This window comes from Limulus polyphemus, unplaced genomic scaffold (assembly GCF_000517525.1).
Source record: "Limulus polyphemus unplaced genomic scaffold, Limulus_polyphemus-2.1.2 Scaffold263, whole genome shotgun sequence".
NCBI classification, from domain to species: domain Eukaryota; kingdom Metazoa; phylum Arthropoda; class Merostomata; order Xiphosura; family Limulidae; genus Limulus; species Limulus polyphemus.
The window spans coordinates 737,379-752,540 of record NW_013665873.1 but is presented as its reverse complement, the minus strand read 5'-3'; the positions used below and the strand labels follow the sequence as shown (position 1 = coordinate 752,540).

Genomic DNA, 15,162 nt, shown 5'->3' with positions numbered 1-15,162 from the left:
CTGATTTCAGTAGATATTTACAACAGCAGATATTTAAAAATCCTATGTGTGCTCAATTATTGCATGATATTTAAATATTTAAATAAACGTCCATTTCAGGAAGATAATTGTAAAAATTATGTTTGGCAAATCAATTATAGAAGCGAAAACTATACTACAATACGTTAAATGTGTACCAGATCATAAAAACACAATCAGCTGACTCGTTCAATATTTATAAATACGAAATTGTAGGTGTGATAAAACTTTTCAACAGTAAGAGAAATTTATTAGTGACATATCCGCCTATAGAAACACACGCATGTAATATATAAATGAAAGGTGACACAAGCTGAAATCTATAGGCAATCCTATGGAACTATCAACCTATAGAACTATAGAAATACCATCCACTTAGTAACATCATGTGCCTATAGACCATTAGTAATACAAGTCACCTAGTAACACGTTTACCTTTATAAAGTAAATTATGAAAATTAGTTTTAACTTTGGTTAACTGAAAATTACAGCATAATTTGAATTTCAATCATAATTAGAATAATGCAATTGTAAGAATAATAGATAGTCACTAAACTAGCTAAATTAGCATATAGAACTAATTTTATGTAGAATAACACAGAAACTGTTTTTTTTTGTTGTAAACGAAAGTAATTTAATATACAGCTGAAGTTTATTTTGTAAATATATGAAGTTGTTTACTATATAAATAACCTGTGTTAGCTGCGTGTTGTTGTAACTCACACAAAAATCTACTGAGAATGTTAAGTTCCAATAAATCAACCCAGAAATGAATTGCTTTCTGTAATGAAAACTGTTAGCACTATGAGCATAAAATGATAAACGTTTCAACAAGCAATAAAAATTGTTGAAGTTATAGAAACTGTTTCATAAGGAATGTTTCAAACTGTTGTTTAAACAATAGAAGAGGTTGAAGTTAGAGAATTATTTTTATAAAGAGTGTTTCAAATCATTGGTCGGATCATTACAACAGGTTGAAGTTATAGAACTGTTTTTATAAAGAATGTTTCAAACCATTGTTCAGAGTTTTACAAAATGGTGAAGCTGTTGAACTGTAATTCTAAATAAAGACTCAAACGACCAAAAGGTTTAAGTTACATGGAAAATAGTTATGATTTATAAATAACGTTTAAACCATTTTTCAGTGCATTTCAAGAGGTTCGACGTGTATGTTGCAACACTGACTATTTTTGTAAACAGTGTTTCAACCATTGTTCTGGGCACTAAAAGTGGTTGAATATATATATATATATGCGTGTGTAGGAAACTGTTTTTAAACAGTGTTTCACCCATTATTTCAACCAAGTATTCGAAGACTAAATCGTATTTAGAAGTACCATTTGAGTAAATAGTGTTAACAAACTTTGTGAATTTTGGTACTTGCATGTTTTCTGTAGTAGTATTCATTACAAAGGAATTTTCACATAACAAAACACATTCGCCAGCATGTACAAATATGCAAGAATAAAATATTGATTGGTACTGCGTGGTTTGTAAGTGTTGGAGCATAGTCTACAAGTCAATTTTAATTAGCACATGGCGTAAAAATATTAAAAGATCAATGGAGAGCATACAGCGCTATCTAGAAAATAAAAAAGCCAATAGAGTTTCAATATGGCTCACAGTAAATGAGCTTTCTTATAAATAATAACAGTTTGAATTTTTAATATTTTGAATTTGCAAACGCGAAGCAATGGAACTTAATATCAATTTTATACAAACTTTTTAAAATTGATTTCCTTACATAAAAATACGACAAAAAGTTACACTACTATAACAATAAGAAAAACAGAACTTATCAAAAACGGTGTTCTATTAAATGACAAGCATTATGAAAGCGTAGAAAATAGGAGTAAATCATATATATATATATTTCTTATCCATCACATTACTTTATTCAATATAACAGCAGACAAACGATCATTAATAACTTGTCGAGCTTAACACGCGACGGACAAATTCTTCTCTGCTTAGCAATGCGATGATTGAGAACCCTGTGCAATCCAAACGTGGGATAGGTCAAACCATATCGGTCAGAGTCTAACAACTTACAAAGTCACGCCACTCGAATCACTTTAGCGAACGAATGGTGGACTGCTCGAGTTAATTGTTTACTTTTTTCTCGGGCAGAACTAGTAGATGTGAATAACGCCTACTTCTTGAAAAGTCTACGTCTAGTAATTCAATCCTTTGATTTCTAAAAACACATGACTACTAGTAAAAAAAAAAGTTTGATAATAAACAAAAGTCTTTGTATGTGAATATGGTAAATATATCATGAATTGTATTCATGATTTTCAGTGGATCATTTTGTAAATTATAAGTAGAGGACATAAAAACCGATATGGAAAACAATATTACAAAACCAAATAGGAGAATTTTCATTGATAACTTAAACCAAACTGAAAATAATTTATCACGAAATAAAAAATCGAAAAACGTGGGCACTTTCGAAAGGCAAGACTTCCTTCTTTCAGGTTGAACTGTGAATGTCTGCCGAATTTTCTTATTTTGTAATTTATCAGTTTTTCACTTTGCATAATTTCAAATATAATGATTTATTATGCACCAGAGTTTAGAACATAAAATGAAATATGCCGAAAAGTTATTTCAATTTGAAATATCCAGTCCTCGATGAAGTCAAGATTTAACAAGATTGCATTTCTCACTGTAAATATTAACTTATGATTGATAAGTTTTAGAATTATTTCTGCACAGCTGCCGGCTAAACTATTCTTTCTATTCTCTGAACGAAATCCAAGGTTGTCGCCAAGATTTTTTTCACTGGGGACCATTTTTTGAAATAAATAATATATATATATAGGCCTAAATGAGTAATGGGGCAAAGTAATTTTCAAGTCAATGTTTTTTTGTTTTTAGTTTAGAATTTGTTGTAGATATTATAGGGATTTAGACATTTTGACAAAAAAGTTATTGTACTACTAGCCCTGATGAAGTCGCAAAGGGAAAAGTTGGCTGAAATAAAATGTTTTTTTTTATTAGTATCTGGAGGGTAAAGGTCATATTTTTCTACCTTCTACATAAATATAAAGCCACGTTCGGCTGTTTTTTGCAGAATTAGGTTTAATTTCCCATGACTATCAAAATGCAGTTGGAGTTCAAAAGGGTGGTCGTCCATACCCGATGATCCCACCCATCCTTAGCGATGCCCATAGAATCCTGCAAAAGTTGTAGATACAAAAAATCATTACAGTTTTAGGACTAACTTATAAAAGCAAACAGAAAAACAACAACAAAAAGTAATATTACAGTGCTGGTGGAGTAAGAAAACGCCTGAGTAATAATATACATGAAAAAGAAACCCTTAATTTTTGTCGTCTTTATTTTACTTCAGTACGAGTAGAACTTGTCTGCACCATCTATTATTTTTAAATTTTTTCTTGCATTCGAACTTCCCTAAAAATTACTTGGTGGCGAAGATATAAACATTCTGAAAGTTTTTGCTGAAGTCATCGGTGAAAACAGGTTTAATTATCTTTATAAATACTTGAGTTATGAGTCAAAATGTGGCAGACAACAAACATAATTTCATTGAAAAATAGTGGATTTCTAATACACTAGCGTTATAAAAGTATAACACTAGATTGTGGTACACAACAGACAAAGTTCCAGAATTCATGAACCCCGTGAACTAACAAATTTCTATTCTTTGCCGTGATGTTTACCAAGATAAATAAGCAGAATAATATCACCGAAGTAAAACACTCTTACTGGCTGAGGTTTCGATCAATCGCTCTTTGTAAACGCTTAAATAAAACGTAACAGAACAAAAAAATGTGCATGTTAAGTCAGATCAGGCACAGTATGAAGGTAAAACTTGCAGCACACCAAAACTGGGGTGGTTTGAGTTGTTAAAAAGGATCTTACTTGAAATAATTATAGGGTTAACCCATTAGTTCAATTGGCAGAGAACTGGCTTAGCATATGTTTTTTTTTTTGTTTTAGAGCAAAACCACATTGGACTTTCTGTTGTGTCTACAGCGAGAATCGAGCCCTGTATTTTAGTGTTGTGCGTCTATACACTTACCACTGTCCCACCGTGGAACTCGGCATACGAGAGGTTCCGGGTTTGTAGCTAAAACACTCTGTTTGATTTTACTTATTTATTATCATTACTTATTTGTTTTACTTAAACACACGTATAGGCATTCTTGGAAGAAAAGTAAGAGATGTATATATACAGTTCTTTGTCAAGCCTTGGTTAATCTATCACTACAACAGAAAAACACTTAAACTTTTGTCATATTAAACGAAAATAAAATCACGAAACTTCAACAATACTGCTACAAGGTAGACAGCTATTCTTGCAAAAAGGAATCTCTGCTGGCGACAATTTACTATATTTTAAATGTTATTATATTAGCTAGTTAAGTAATTTCAAAATGAATATGAAGACATATAAGTATACATAATATTATTTGTGGTACATATTCATCCAACATATAGAAATGAAAATTATTATGGAAACAGAGAAGCGATGCACATATAGAAATAGTTGTCATACATTAATTAATGTACGATTGTGAAATATTGTTCCAAATGTTCTATGTTACTCCCTACAATTCAGCCATGTTGTTTGGTAACCATTTCACCTTCTCAATTCTTACGGTAAGTCTATACAGATTCAAGAATGTTTATATTGGGACTTTGTACAAGCCATGATTGTGAGTGTTCCGTCGGCCTAATTATTATCAAGATATCGTTTCTTATTGAATTCATTGTCTTGCTGGAAGATTAATTACTGTCTGATGGACGTGTTTCTGAGGAAATGGCATGATGGGTCAAAATCGGCCTGCATTTGTCAGCAGTCAGGGCGCTATCAATTTTGTGTAGATCACCGACATCGTTGTAGTGACTTCTCACTATGCATCACTGTAACTGTTATACATTGTCTGTGATATCGTTCTTCTCTTTGTCATCGATCGTTGTCAAGCGATTCGAACTCGAATTCATCTGTAAAAAGTAAAAAGCATATGCTCCCAGTTCCGCTCCTTCCATTGTCTGTGATATCGTTCTTCTCTTTGTCATCGATCGTTGTCAAGCGATTCGAACTCGAATTCATCTGTAAAAAGTAAAAAGCATATGCTCCCAGTTCCGCTCCTTCCATTGTTTGTGGTTCGATGCGATCCCTATTTTAACCTTTTGGTTTGATAACCTCTTCTCACCAGCGGTTTTTGAGTTGCTACACATGTCCACTGAAACCCCCCTTCTTGCTAATGCGTAACTTACTGTTCTTGGTATATCATTCACGTCTGTATATGCAGCAAGGTAGTTAGCAAGATCTGTACTCAACAGCCGCTTATCTCTTAAAGAATACACCCTAAGGTACTTAGTATCCCCTTTCAGTTTAGTATCTATATCTCAACCACTTCTATTATTGACAGTGATAGCCTCTTCAAAGTCTTAGATACGGCTCCTACTGAAATATGGAGTCTTGCTAAAATATTTTGACATGGTATGACTGTCTGTACTTCTATGGGCTTCATACTGGTGTGATGTGGCACCTTCAACTTGTTTGAATGACAACCAATTACAGTATAAACTAATAATATGAGACTTTACTTTGAAGCAGTTTATTTTCTCACCATAAACATCTTAGATTTCTATAGTATTTGTTTTTATGCCCTTTTCTCTCATCGCTTCCATTACTATATCCAATAATATTTTTTCCAAAGATAATTCTTAAGTTGCACTCTTTAAATCCTATTGGTATTTTAGGTTATTTTAAAGACTAAGCACTCCTTTTTTATAGGTATTCAGTTTGTGTATTATTTTCATTAAATTAGCCTTCCAAGTTTTTAAAACTCTAAATTCTTTTCACAAGTTTCTCATTTCTTTCTAAGACTGGTTGCCTTTACCATACCCCTAACATTTTTGTCCATTTACTCTTCCATACCATAAAACAAAATGTTTGTACAGAATAATAATAAATATTATTATGCATAAGCATATTTTGATTTATTTATGCATATTTCGATTCATTTATGTATATTTCAAACTTATTTAGCTAACCAATCATAACAGCACAATCAAAATCCGTTCCCATCATTACTGACGGACAACCCAACACTTCCACTCTTCTCTATCTGGTATGTCTGCGGACTTACAACGCTAGAAACTGGGTTTCGATACTCGTGGTGGGCAGAGCACAGATAGCCCATTGTGTAGCTTTGTGCTTAACTTCAAACAGACAAACAAACTTGTTGCAGTTCTTCTTACGCTGACCCAGAAGACTCCATGTCCTATAGGACAGTTATCTTCCAATAGTCACATAAATAAACAACATAATTCATTTGAAATTAAATAAATTACCACCAGTTGCTGTTTATTATGCTAGCATTGTTTTATTCCTTATGTCAATGGTTTTGAAGCATTGTGATTTTTCTCGTGTAATATATAACACTAAAAATAGTTGAAGCAGTTACTTGTTGTACCACTAGGCTTAAAGAAAAGTTTCACAAATACCATTTGCTCGAAACATTGCCTAATAAAAGTTTTCTACTTAGGTGATGCTATTCCGCTTACTTTTGAATGTTTAACCACCTTTGCTTTTTTCGAAAATGTTATAGTTATCAAAACACATAACTCGTACCACAGGAGTCACAGATGTAGACAAGTACCTCCACTGTATATAGATCAAACCATCCCAGCAGTTTAAAGACCGGAGTTATGAACTGGCTACTTTCTACTCTCCAGAATGAACAATAATTGTAGTATAGAAGATGTTAAGAAAGATTGTTTGTTTGTATATTGAATTTCACGCAAAACTACTCGAAGTGTATCTGCAGTAATCCTCCCTAATTTAGAAGTGATAGACTAGAGGGAAAACATCTAGCCAACACCACCCATCGACAACTCTTAGGCTACTCTAATCGAATAGTGGGATTGATCGTTACATTACACACCTACGACTGAAAGGTCGAGCATTTCTAATGAGGAGAGTCAAACCTACGATCTTCAGATTGTTAGTCGAACGCCCTAACCACTAGGTCATGCCAAACCAAGAAAAGTAGAAAGCAATCATTCTAACTCTCCTTCACAATAAATACACTGAACACTTGATAGAGAAAGAAAATAAGAATATAGACCCCCAAGAATAAGCAAGAGGAAATTACAGCTACATTTCCCTATGTCAAAGCTGTCTCTATAAAGATACAAAGATAGTGTGAACAACATAAATTCAGAACAGTATTCAGAAGCCAAAAGAAAATATAATCATCATTAACAACAACAACAAAAAACTATCTAAAGACCCAATGGAAAGCAAAAATACCACACAACATCCCCTGTTAATGTGGACTTCAACAGATTAGAAAAGCAATAAGATTTGTTTGTTTGTTTTGAAGTTTGCGCAAAGCTACACGAGGGATATCTGCGCTAGCCGTCCCTAATTTAGTAGTGTAAGACTAGAGGGAAGGCAGCTAGTCATCACCACCCACCGCCAACTCTTAGGCTACTCTTTTACCAACAAATAGTGGAATTGATCGTCACATTATAACGCCCCCACGGCTGAAACGGCGAGCATGTTTGGTGGGACGGGGATTCGAACCCGCGACTCTCAGATTGTGAGTCGAGCGCCCTGACCACCTGGTATTATCCTTCTTTAAATAAAAATATTAAAAAAATGACGATTGTTCAACGTATTATTTAATTACCATATCCTCCTTGTCAAGATTGCTACCAACACAAAAGTACCTTGTTACTGTAGTATTATTAATTATTATTTTGTTGTTTTTAGTGTTATTGTTTATTTTAATGGTGGGATTGATCGTCACGTTATAACGCTCCCACAGCTGAAAGGGAGAGCATGTTTGATGGGACGGGAATTCGAATCCGCGGCCCTCAGATTGCGCGTAAAGCGCCCTAACCACCTGGCCATGCCAGGCCTTTTCCAGTTTGAACTACAGATTGTTTGTTTAAAGTTTTTGTATTTACGTTTTATTAAAAACCTCATTTCTAAAAACAAATTACAAGAACTAAAAAGAAAAATATCATTTGATTTCTTTCGTTTGTCGAAAAACAAAATTTTTGCTTTATTTAATATCCCCGGATGACTCGTTGGTAATCTTGAGAACTTATAATGTTAAAAATAAAGGTTACATCCCTGCATTGGGTATAACGCAAATACCCCTATGTGCAACTCAGCTTTGTGCTTAATAACAAACAATAATAATTTATTTATTTGCAAAGATTTGTTAAAGCGTAAATGTCGTTTATTTATGTAGTAAATATAACATGAGTTATCTGTGGTCACAAAAATATTCATCGTTAATTCTTGCCTCCCACTGTTTACTGTTGATCGCACTAAAAGGACTAGGAACCAATTACTTTAAACTTTGATGTGAGTAGCAATGCCATTGGCTATGGTGTTAGGAGTTGGCTGAAAACTAAAGAAAATGTTTTGTGTCTGCAACCGTTAAACATTCGCTTTCCTTCAAGTAGAGTTGACAAGTGAACACCCAATAGAAGAAAAGCTTCAAAGATGAAATTCTGGCTGAGTTCAGTTCTGCTGTTTGTTCTTGCTGTCTATATTGATGCCCACTTGGTGAATATTCAAGACTGTGGTGAGTTCAAATCTACCTTCAAAGTCCGAGTTTTAAGGGTAGCTATGAAATGTAAAATTAGCATCAATGACTTAAGCTAGAGATAAACAAGTGTTTCTTGAATAGTCAAAGCCAAAAACGTAGCGTATTTTCTTTATAAACAAGAAAGCTGAGCGATGTTTTATTAACAAAAAACTGAAATCACAAAATAATTAGAAAGTTACATTAGCGTTTACGACAGTCTTCTTTATGGATAACTTATTATAAAAACACAAAAGGAAATATTCAGTGGCTTAGTTAACTATTCCATATAGAAATATAATGTTCCCAAGTATTCGCTGCACCACTTGTGCGTCAGAGATTGTACAATTGATACAGGTATATAGATTTATTAACATTTCACCTAGAAGCATATATATTTTATTCTGTTGCTACTGCACTAAAACTTAGGATAATATAAACAAGAAAGGTCCATAGACTGATTAAAAGATACATCATGGTGAGTGATAGATATACAAGACTGTTAAGTTTAAGAGTTATTATTTAGTTTATTTAGTGATTTAGTATTTAATGATTATTTAATTTTCATAATAAGAGTGTTAAAAGTTGATTATTTTAAAAGCGATAGTTATGAAAAGTTTCGTTACTTAACTCTCTTCGAGTCCTACGGTGTTTATGTAGTTTAATTGTTGCACTAGGCTTTTGTAATATTGATTACATCATCTTACTCGAAAGTTGTAAGTTTTTCTCGTTATGTGTAATATTGTTGTTACTAGAGGGCTAGATATTTCTAGATTTTTCTGTTGCGTGTTATAAATACGGACAGATACAGGTAGGAAGTAAGTATAAGTTAGTGAATGTAAAAGTGAAGTTTCACTGCATAATTGTCAGTTTAACCGTAATGTGTGATTTCTAACGTGAGTTCTGCAGCTTTTATTGTAACAACAGAGTAGAGGAGAATAATTTTTCTTGTCAAAGGGTGTTATAAATTAATTGAACTCGCCTGTGTAAACTTTGATGAAAAAAATACAATTATTTAAAGCTCTGGATACAACTGAAGTTTGTTTTTATAGTTAAGCACAAAGCTCTACAAAGGGCTATCTGTGCTCTGTCCACCACGGGTATCGAAACCCGAATTCTAGCGTTGTAAGTCCGCCGACATATCGCTGTGCCACTGGTGGACCATACTGAAAAGTAGAGCACCAATTAATTCAAGTGAAGTAAATTATAAATATTACAAGTTTTAAAATTTTAATTCGTGATTAACAAAGATAAATTTGGTGAAAAAAGTATATGAACTTCTTGAACTATTTAGTACAAGTATGTTAACTAAAAATTATGACAATGAGAGGTTGGGCAGTTAATAAATATATCTAAAATTTGTGGCATTTTACAAACCTCATTTTGATAAAAAAAACTGGTTTAGATTGTTTGTTTGTTGTACAGCAAAGCCACAATATGCTATCTGCTGTGTCTACCATGGGAATCGAACCTCGGATTCTATCGATGTAAGATGGTAAACTTACCACTATCCCACCGAAGGACAACTGGTTTAGAAAGATTCAACAACGTTTTTCAGAATTACATTATATTGGTAAAGAAATTGATACAAAAAGTTAAATAACATGAGGCTGTTGTCTTAAAAATTAATGTCTAACATTAGTTAAAATAACTGAACTTTCCTTTAAAGGTTGATATCTAGCGTTAGTTAAAATTACTGAAATTTCCCTTTAGAGGCTGTTATCTAACGTTAGTTAAAATAACTGAACTTTTCCTTAAAGGCTGATATCTAACGTTAATTAAAACAACTGAAATTTCCTTTAAAGGTTGATATCTAGCGTTAATTAAATTAACTGAAATTTCCTTTAAAGGTCGACGTATGACGTCAGTTAAAATAACTGAACTTCCCTAAAGGTTGATGTCTAACGTTAATCAAAATAACTGAACTTTCCTTAAAGGTTGTTATCTAACATTAGATTGAATTACCTGAAACTGCCTTAAGTTCCCCGGTGATTTAGAGTTAAACCTAAAGGCAAAAAACTGGGTTTCTATATCCGTGATGGGCAGAGCGCAGATAGCCCAATGTGTAACTTTGTTCAAACAAACAAACTGTCTTGGAGAACTATTTTAAAATTGATATGTAAAGTTGGGTTAGATTGACTACCAGGCTTTGCACTAACTTTGATACCCAAAGTATATGGATATTTTCTGACGTATCACAACAACACTAGTAAATGACGACCATTCTTTATCTATTTTTTACATTTCAGGTGGAATACGGAGATTCAATTGTGAATCAACACGTTACTGCCCCGTACAGTTCGACCTGGAACGTTGCAACAACCCCAAGATATGTTCCGTTCGAAGAGGAGCAAAATATAACATTAATGTGCGCTTCCAGTGGGGTGAGTGGGTTGTTTCTTTGTAACTTGGCAGAATATTTTTGATGGGGGTGGATGTGGGAGTGAAGCAATACAAAAATTAAAGAGAAAGCTAAACTTTCAGAATAACAACAAGGAAAAAAAAAAAGAACGTCCAGCACAATCGTTAGATGAGTACAAGAAACCAAGAATTATATACAGAGACAAAACTAAGAAATGTTTACGATGGGTGAATTTCATTATAAGAAACATAGTTCAGAACACCAAGGGAAAATAAAGGACACTCAATACATATAATTTTAATTTTAAGAATTAAGCCAGGAAAGTTTAAAGGCAAGATGTCACTGTTAGCTTCCCAGTTTAACGAGTTCATGGCTAGGAACCATACGGGTGTCGTTAAGTTCTTTCTGAAAGCAGAAGCTATTTAGTTAATATTTGATGAGGATTACTCTTTTATATTTTACATAATCAGCCATTTGGTAAATGCATAGGTTGGACCTTTTGTTACTGGGTTAATGTACAAGAAACGGACGAAAAGAAAAACACTTTGAAATACTCTTTCGAAGAAAAGAGAATTGACAAATTTTGATAGGTGTGATCGAAAAGCTTTTATTTTCTTGGGAAGGAGAAAATCGATTTAAATACATGAACTAACAGTAATTAAGAAAGTAGAAAAATACTTCTATACTTATATTATTCTTTTTCTTAAGAAAAGAGAAAACAACTTAAATGCATGTTTTGTTCTTTGTTTCAGTAGAGATCTTTCACCAATGATATTTTATAATGGGTTGTTTCAGTAGGGATATTCCATAGAGGGTATTTTACGATGGGTTGTTTTGTTACGGATATTGTAGAAATTTATAGTAAGGCTATTTTATTAGGAGTATTTATTTCGATAGGGATATTTAAGAAACATTACTTTTTGTTTCCTTATACCAAAATAAAACTATAATTTTATTAATAACAGGAGTTTGATTATTTGGTTCTCTAATTTTTTGGAAATTATCTTTTTAAAACAATTAAGTAGTTTAGCATTTTATGTGAATGAATAGCTTTGTAATATATTTTCTTTATATACAGTTTGTTTACTAAACAGTGTTAAGCTGTGTAATATTACATGAATAATCTCTTCTCCGTTTTCCCATGGCTACAATTGTTATGTGTATATTTCGAACATCAGGAACACAGTTCAATAGTTTGATACAGAAACATTAGGCATTTCATGCTACAAACCTATTCTTATCAAGATGCCTTTGCTACTTTTTTCCCCCCTTCCAGGTAACGAGGGCTCGGGGGTATTCAAGGTAGACCGAATATTGACAGGCGTATTGGGTTCAATGTTTGGCAAAATGGAAATTGATTATGAAACCCGAAACGCTTGCATCTCTGCTGGGGCCAAGAGAAGGTGTCGTCGAGAGGTCATGCTGAATCCGGGAACCTGGTACACGGCTGTCGATAAGTTCAATATTCCACAACTTGGTAGTTATGGGGTATGTTTTAACATTTATTATGTATTCAATCGAAACAAACCGTCCTTTCTGTTCTGTGTACAATAACAATCGATGTGAAGAGTTGTAGAGCAGGTTTTTTGTTTTATTTTCTTAATTTTTGTCCACTGGAATTTCAAGATTTGTGTTAAAGTTCAAATTTTAAAGTTTCATGAAAAATAAAACATTCATCAGGATTACTGGAGACATCCACCTACTCCATTATAATTGTATACACCTACACACGTCAGAATTACTGTAGACATCCACCTACTCCATTAAAACTGTATACACCTACACACGTCAGGATTACTGTAGACATCCACCTACTCCATTAAAACTGTATACACCTACACACCTCAGGATTACTGTAGACATTCTCCTATTCCATTAAAATTGTATATACCCACACACGTCAGGATTACTGTAGACATCCACGTACTCCATTATAATTGTATATACCATACACGTCAGAATTACTGTAGACATTCTCCTATTCCATTATAATTGTATACACATACACAGGTCAGAATTACTGTAGACATTCTCCTACTCCATTATAATTGTATATACCCATACACGTCAAGATTACTGGAGACATCCACCTACTCCATTATAATTGTATATACCCATATTCGTCAAGATTACTGTAGACATCCACCTACTCCATTATAATTGTATATACCCATATTCGTCAAGATTACTGTAGACATCCACCTACTCCATTATAATTGTATCTACCCATACACGTCAGGATTACTGTAGACATCCACCTACTCCATTATAATTGTATATACCCATACACGTCAAGACTACTGTAAACATCCACCTACTCCATTATAATTGTATCTACCCATACTCGTCAAGATTACTGTAGACATCCACCTACTCCATTATAATTGTATCTACCCATACACGTCAGGATTACTGTAGACATCCACCTACTCGATTAAAACTGTATACACCTACATACGTCCGGATTACTGTAGACATCCACCTACTCCATTATAATTGTATACATCCACACATGTCAGGATTAAGTTGTGATACTCAAATAAGTGTCGAGTTCCTCTCACCAAAAAGTATTCAACTGACTCCGCAGTAAACTTAACTTTATATAATATGCACTAATAATTTTAAGTAACTAAAGAAATATTTGCACATGTTCAAGGCTAATTATTTTCTAGATCAATAACATCTGACCTCAAAGCAATAAAATTGGTTGGCGGGTATCATTCAACACTATCATGAAATTTTATCTAAGTTTTAATAAAACTCTTTTGCCATTGGGTCCCAATAAATTCGGTGTTAGATATACACGACTGTTTCATTTAAATTTAATACAAGATGTATGATTTAATCATTTATAAAGCGCGAGTGTTAAATTTAGTATTTTTGGAAGCGATAATTTATCGCAGGTTTGCTTGCATAACTGTTTAGGAATCATTTGTTGTGTAGTTCAATTGTTGTGAATTGACGTCACTCGAACCTCCAGAATTTTTATCGTTTCTATCCATGAGTATTGTTACATCATAACGTCTCGTACTTTGTAGAAAGTTAAAGGCCTCAGTCAGGCACTATACCAAGTTAGTGGAAGTTAAGTAAAAGTAAGTTAGTGAAAATATAAATGAAATTAGACTGCATGATTGTCAGTTTAGCCGTAACGGGCGATTTCTAAAGTGAGTTTCACAGTTTGTATTATAATAACATAGATAGAGGAGAATAATTTGTCTTGTCAAAGAGTATTTTTAAGTGATTGAATACGCCTATGTGGATTTTGACGAAAAGGAGACAATTATTTAAAGCTCTGGATACAATTGTGATAACACGTAGTGTACAGATTTTGTACATATATTTGACTTGTTTTAAATATATTATTTCAAATCAAATGGATTGTGCACTGTCTGTTTATTGTTGAAATTTATCGCCAACAAGTCACAGACACCTACTGTAAAGAATCCAGTTCTATAAAAACCTGATATTCGGTTAAGCATCACCAAATAATTTTTAAGAAATGCATTGTTTACTAACTAAAGACTATTACTTCTTGTGGCTCTATCCTTTCATTAAAACTTGTCAAAATGTAGTTCATTAAAAAATTAGATGTTTTTTTCTTATTTCAGATGAAGTTTGGAGCTAAGTACCAACTTGTCACAAAAGGCCCCAATGGAGCTCGAATCACTTTGCTGTGTGCTCTGATGCGTGTGAAACTGGAGTAAAATGTGTTGTGTTTTTTTTATCTTTTGAAGATGAAATAAGAATTACTAATTATTGTTTATTTGCAAATTAATCTGTGCTGTTTGAATAATTTAAAATTAATATTTGTAGCTTTCAAACAATTCTTACTTTTCTGTAGACAATAAATGAATAAAAGTTGATAAACATAGCATAGAAATAGTATTTCACTATTCATTTACAAGTTTTACCTGTGACTTAAAATTGATAAAACCTGAAATTATGGTAATATATACAAAGAGTGGTGTTATGCAAAACACCATAGTTTTATTCTTAAGGACTTGAGCCCTAACACTTCTTTATTCTTAACGATGGTGCTTTTCCATCTTACAATCAGGTTGTTAATGCCCTGATTACAAAAATCACTTGGCTTTGAAGCAAAAAACATGTCGATGTCTTCTTTAACACCTTCCACATTTTCATACATTTTCCCATGAATATGGTGTTGCAGCGAATGAAAAAGGTGGTAATATGATG

The 15,162-nt window shown here is 33.0% G+C and overlaps 1 protein-coding gene across 2 annotated transcripts; it reads left to right on the top strand.

Annotated features, from left to right (window-relative positions):
- The first annotated feature begins 4,087 nt into the window (after positions 1-4,087).
- On the top strand, positions 4,088-14,764 carry LOC111085177. 2 transcript variants are annotated; one of them, XM_022382628.1, is made up of 5 exons: positions 4,088-4,106; positions 8,482-8,603; positions 10,853-10,987; positions 12,242-12,453; positions 14,574-14,764. In XM_022382628.1, exons 2-5 carry the CDS (start codon positions 8,522-8,524, stop codon positions 14,667-14,669), a joined length of 525 nt encoding a protein of 174 aa, XP_022238336.1. In that variant the 5' UTR covers positions 4,088-4,106; positions 8,482-8,521; the 3' UTR covers positions 14,670-14,764. The 2 variants fall into 2 exon arrangements, with proteins under 2 accessions (XP_022238336.1, XP_022238335.1); XM_022382627.1 differs by lacking the exon at positions 4,088-4,106 and having other exon boundaries at positions 8,471-8,603.
- The last annotated feature ends 398 nt before the right edge of the window (positions 14,765-15,162 follow it).

Excerpts from the sequence above, each read along its gene's own strand:
- LOC111085177 (XM_022382628.1), top strand. The coding sequence starts at position 8,522 with ATGAAATTCTGGCTGAGTTCAGTTCTGCTGTTTGTTCTTGCTGTCTAT. Across the intron at positions 10,988-12,241 it reads TAATGTGCGCTTCCAGTGGG|GTAACGAGGGCTCGGGGGTA; the intron begins GTGAGTGGGTTG and ends CCCCCCTTCCAG. Across the intron at positions 12,454-14,573 it reads CACAACTTGGTAGTTATGGG|ATGAAGTTTGGAGCTAAGTA; the intron begins GTATGTTTTAAC and ends TTCTTATTTCAG.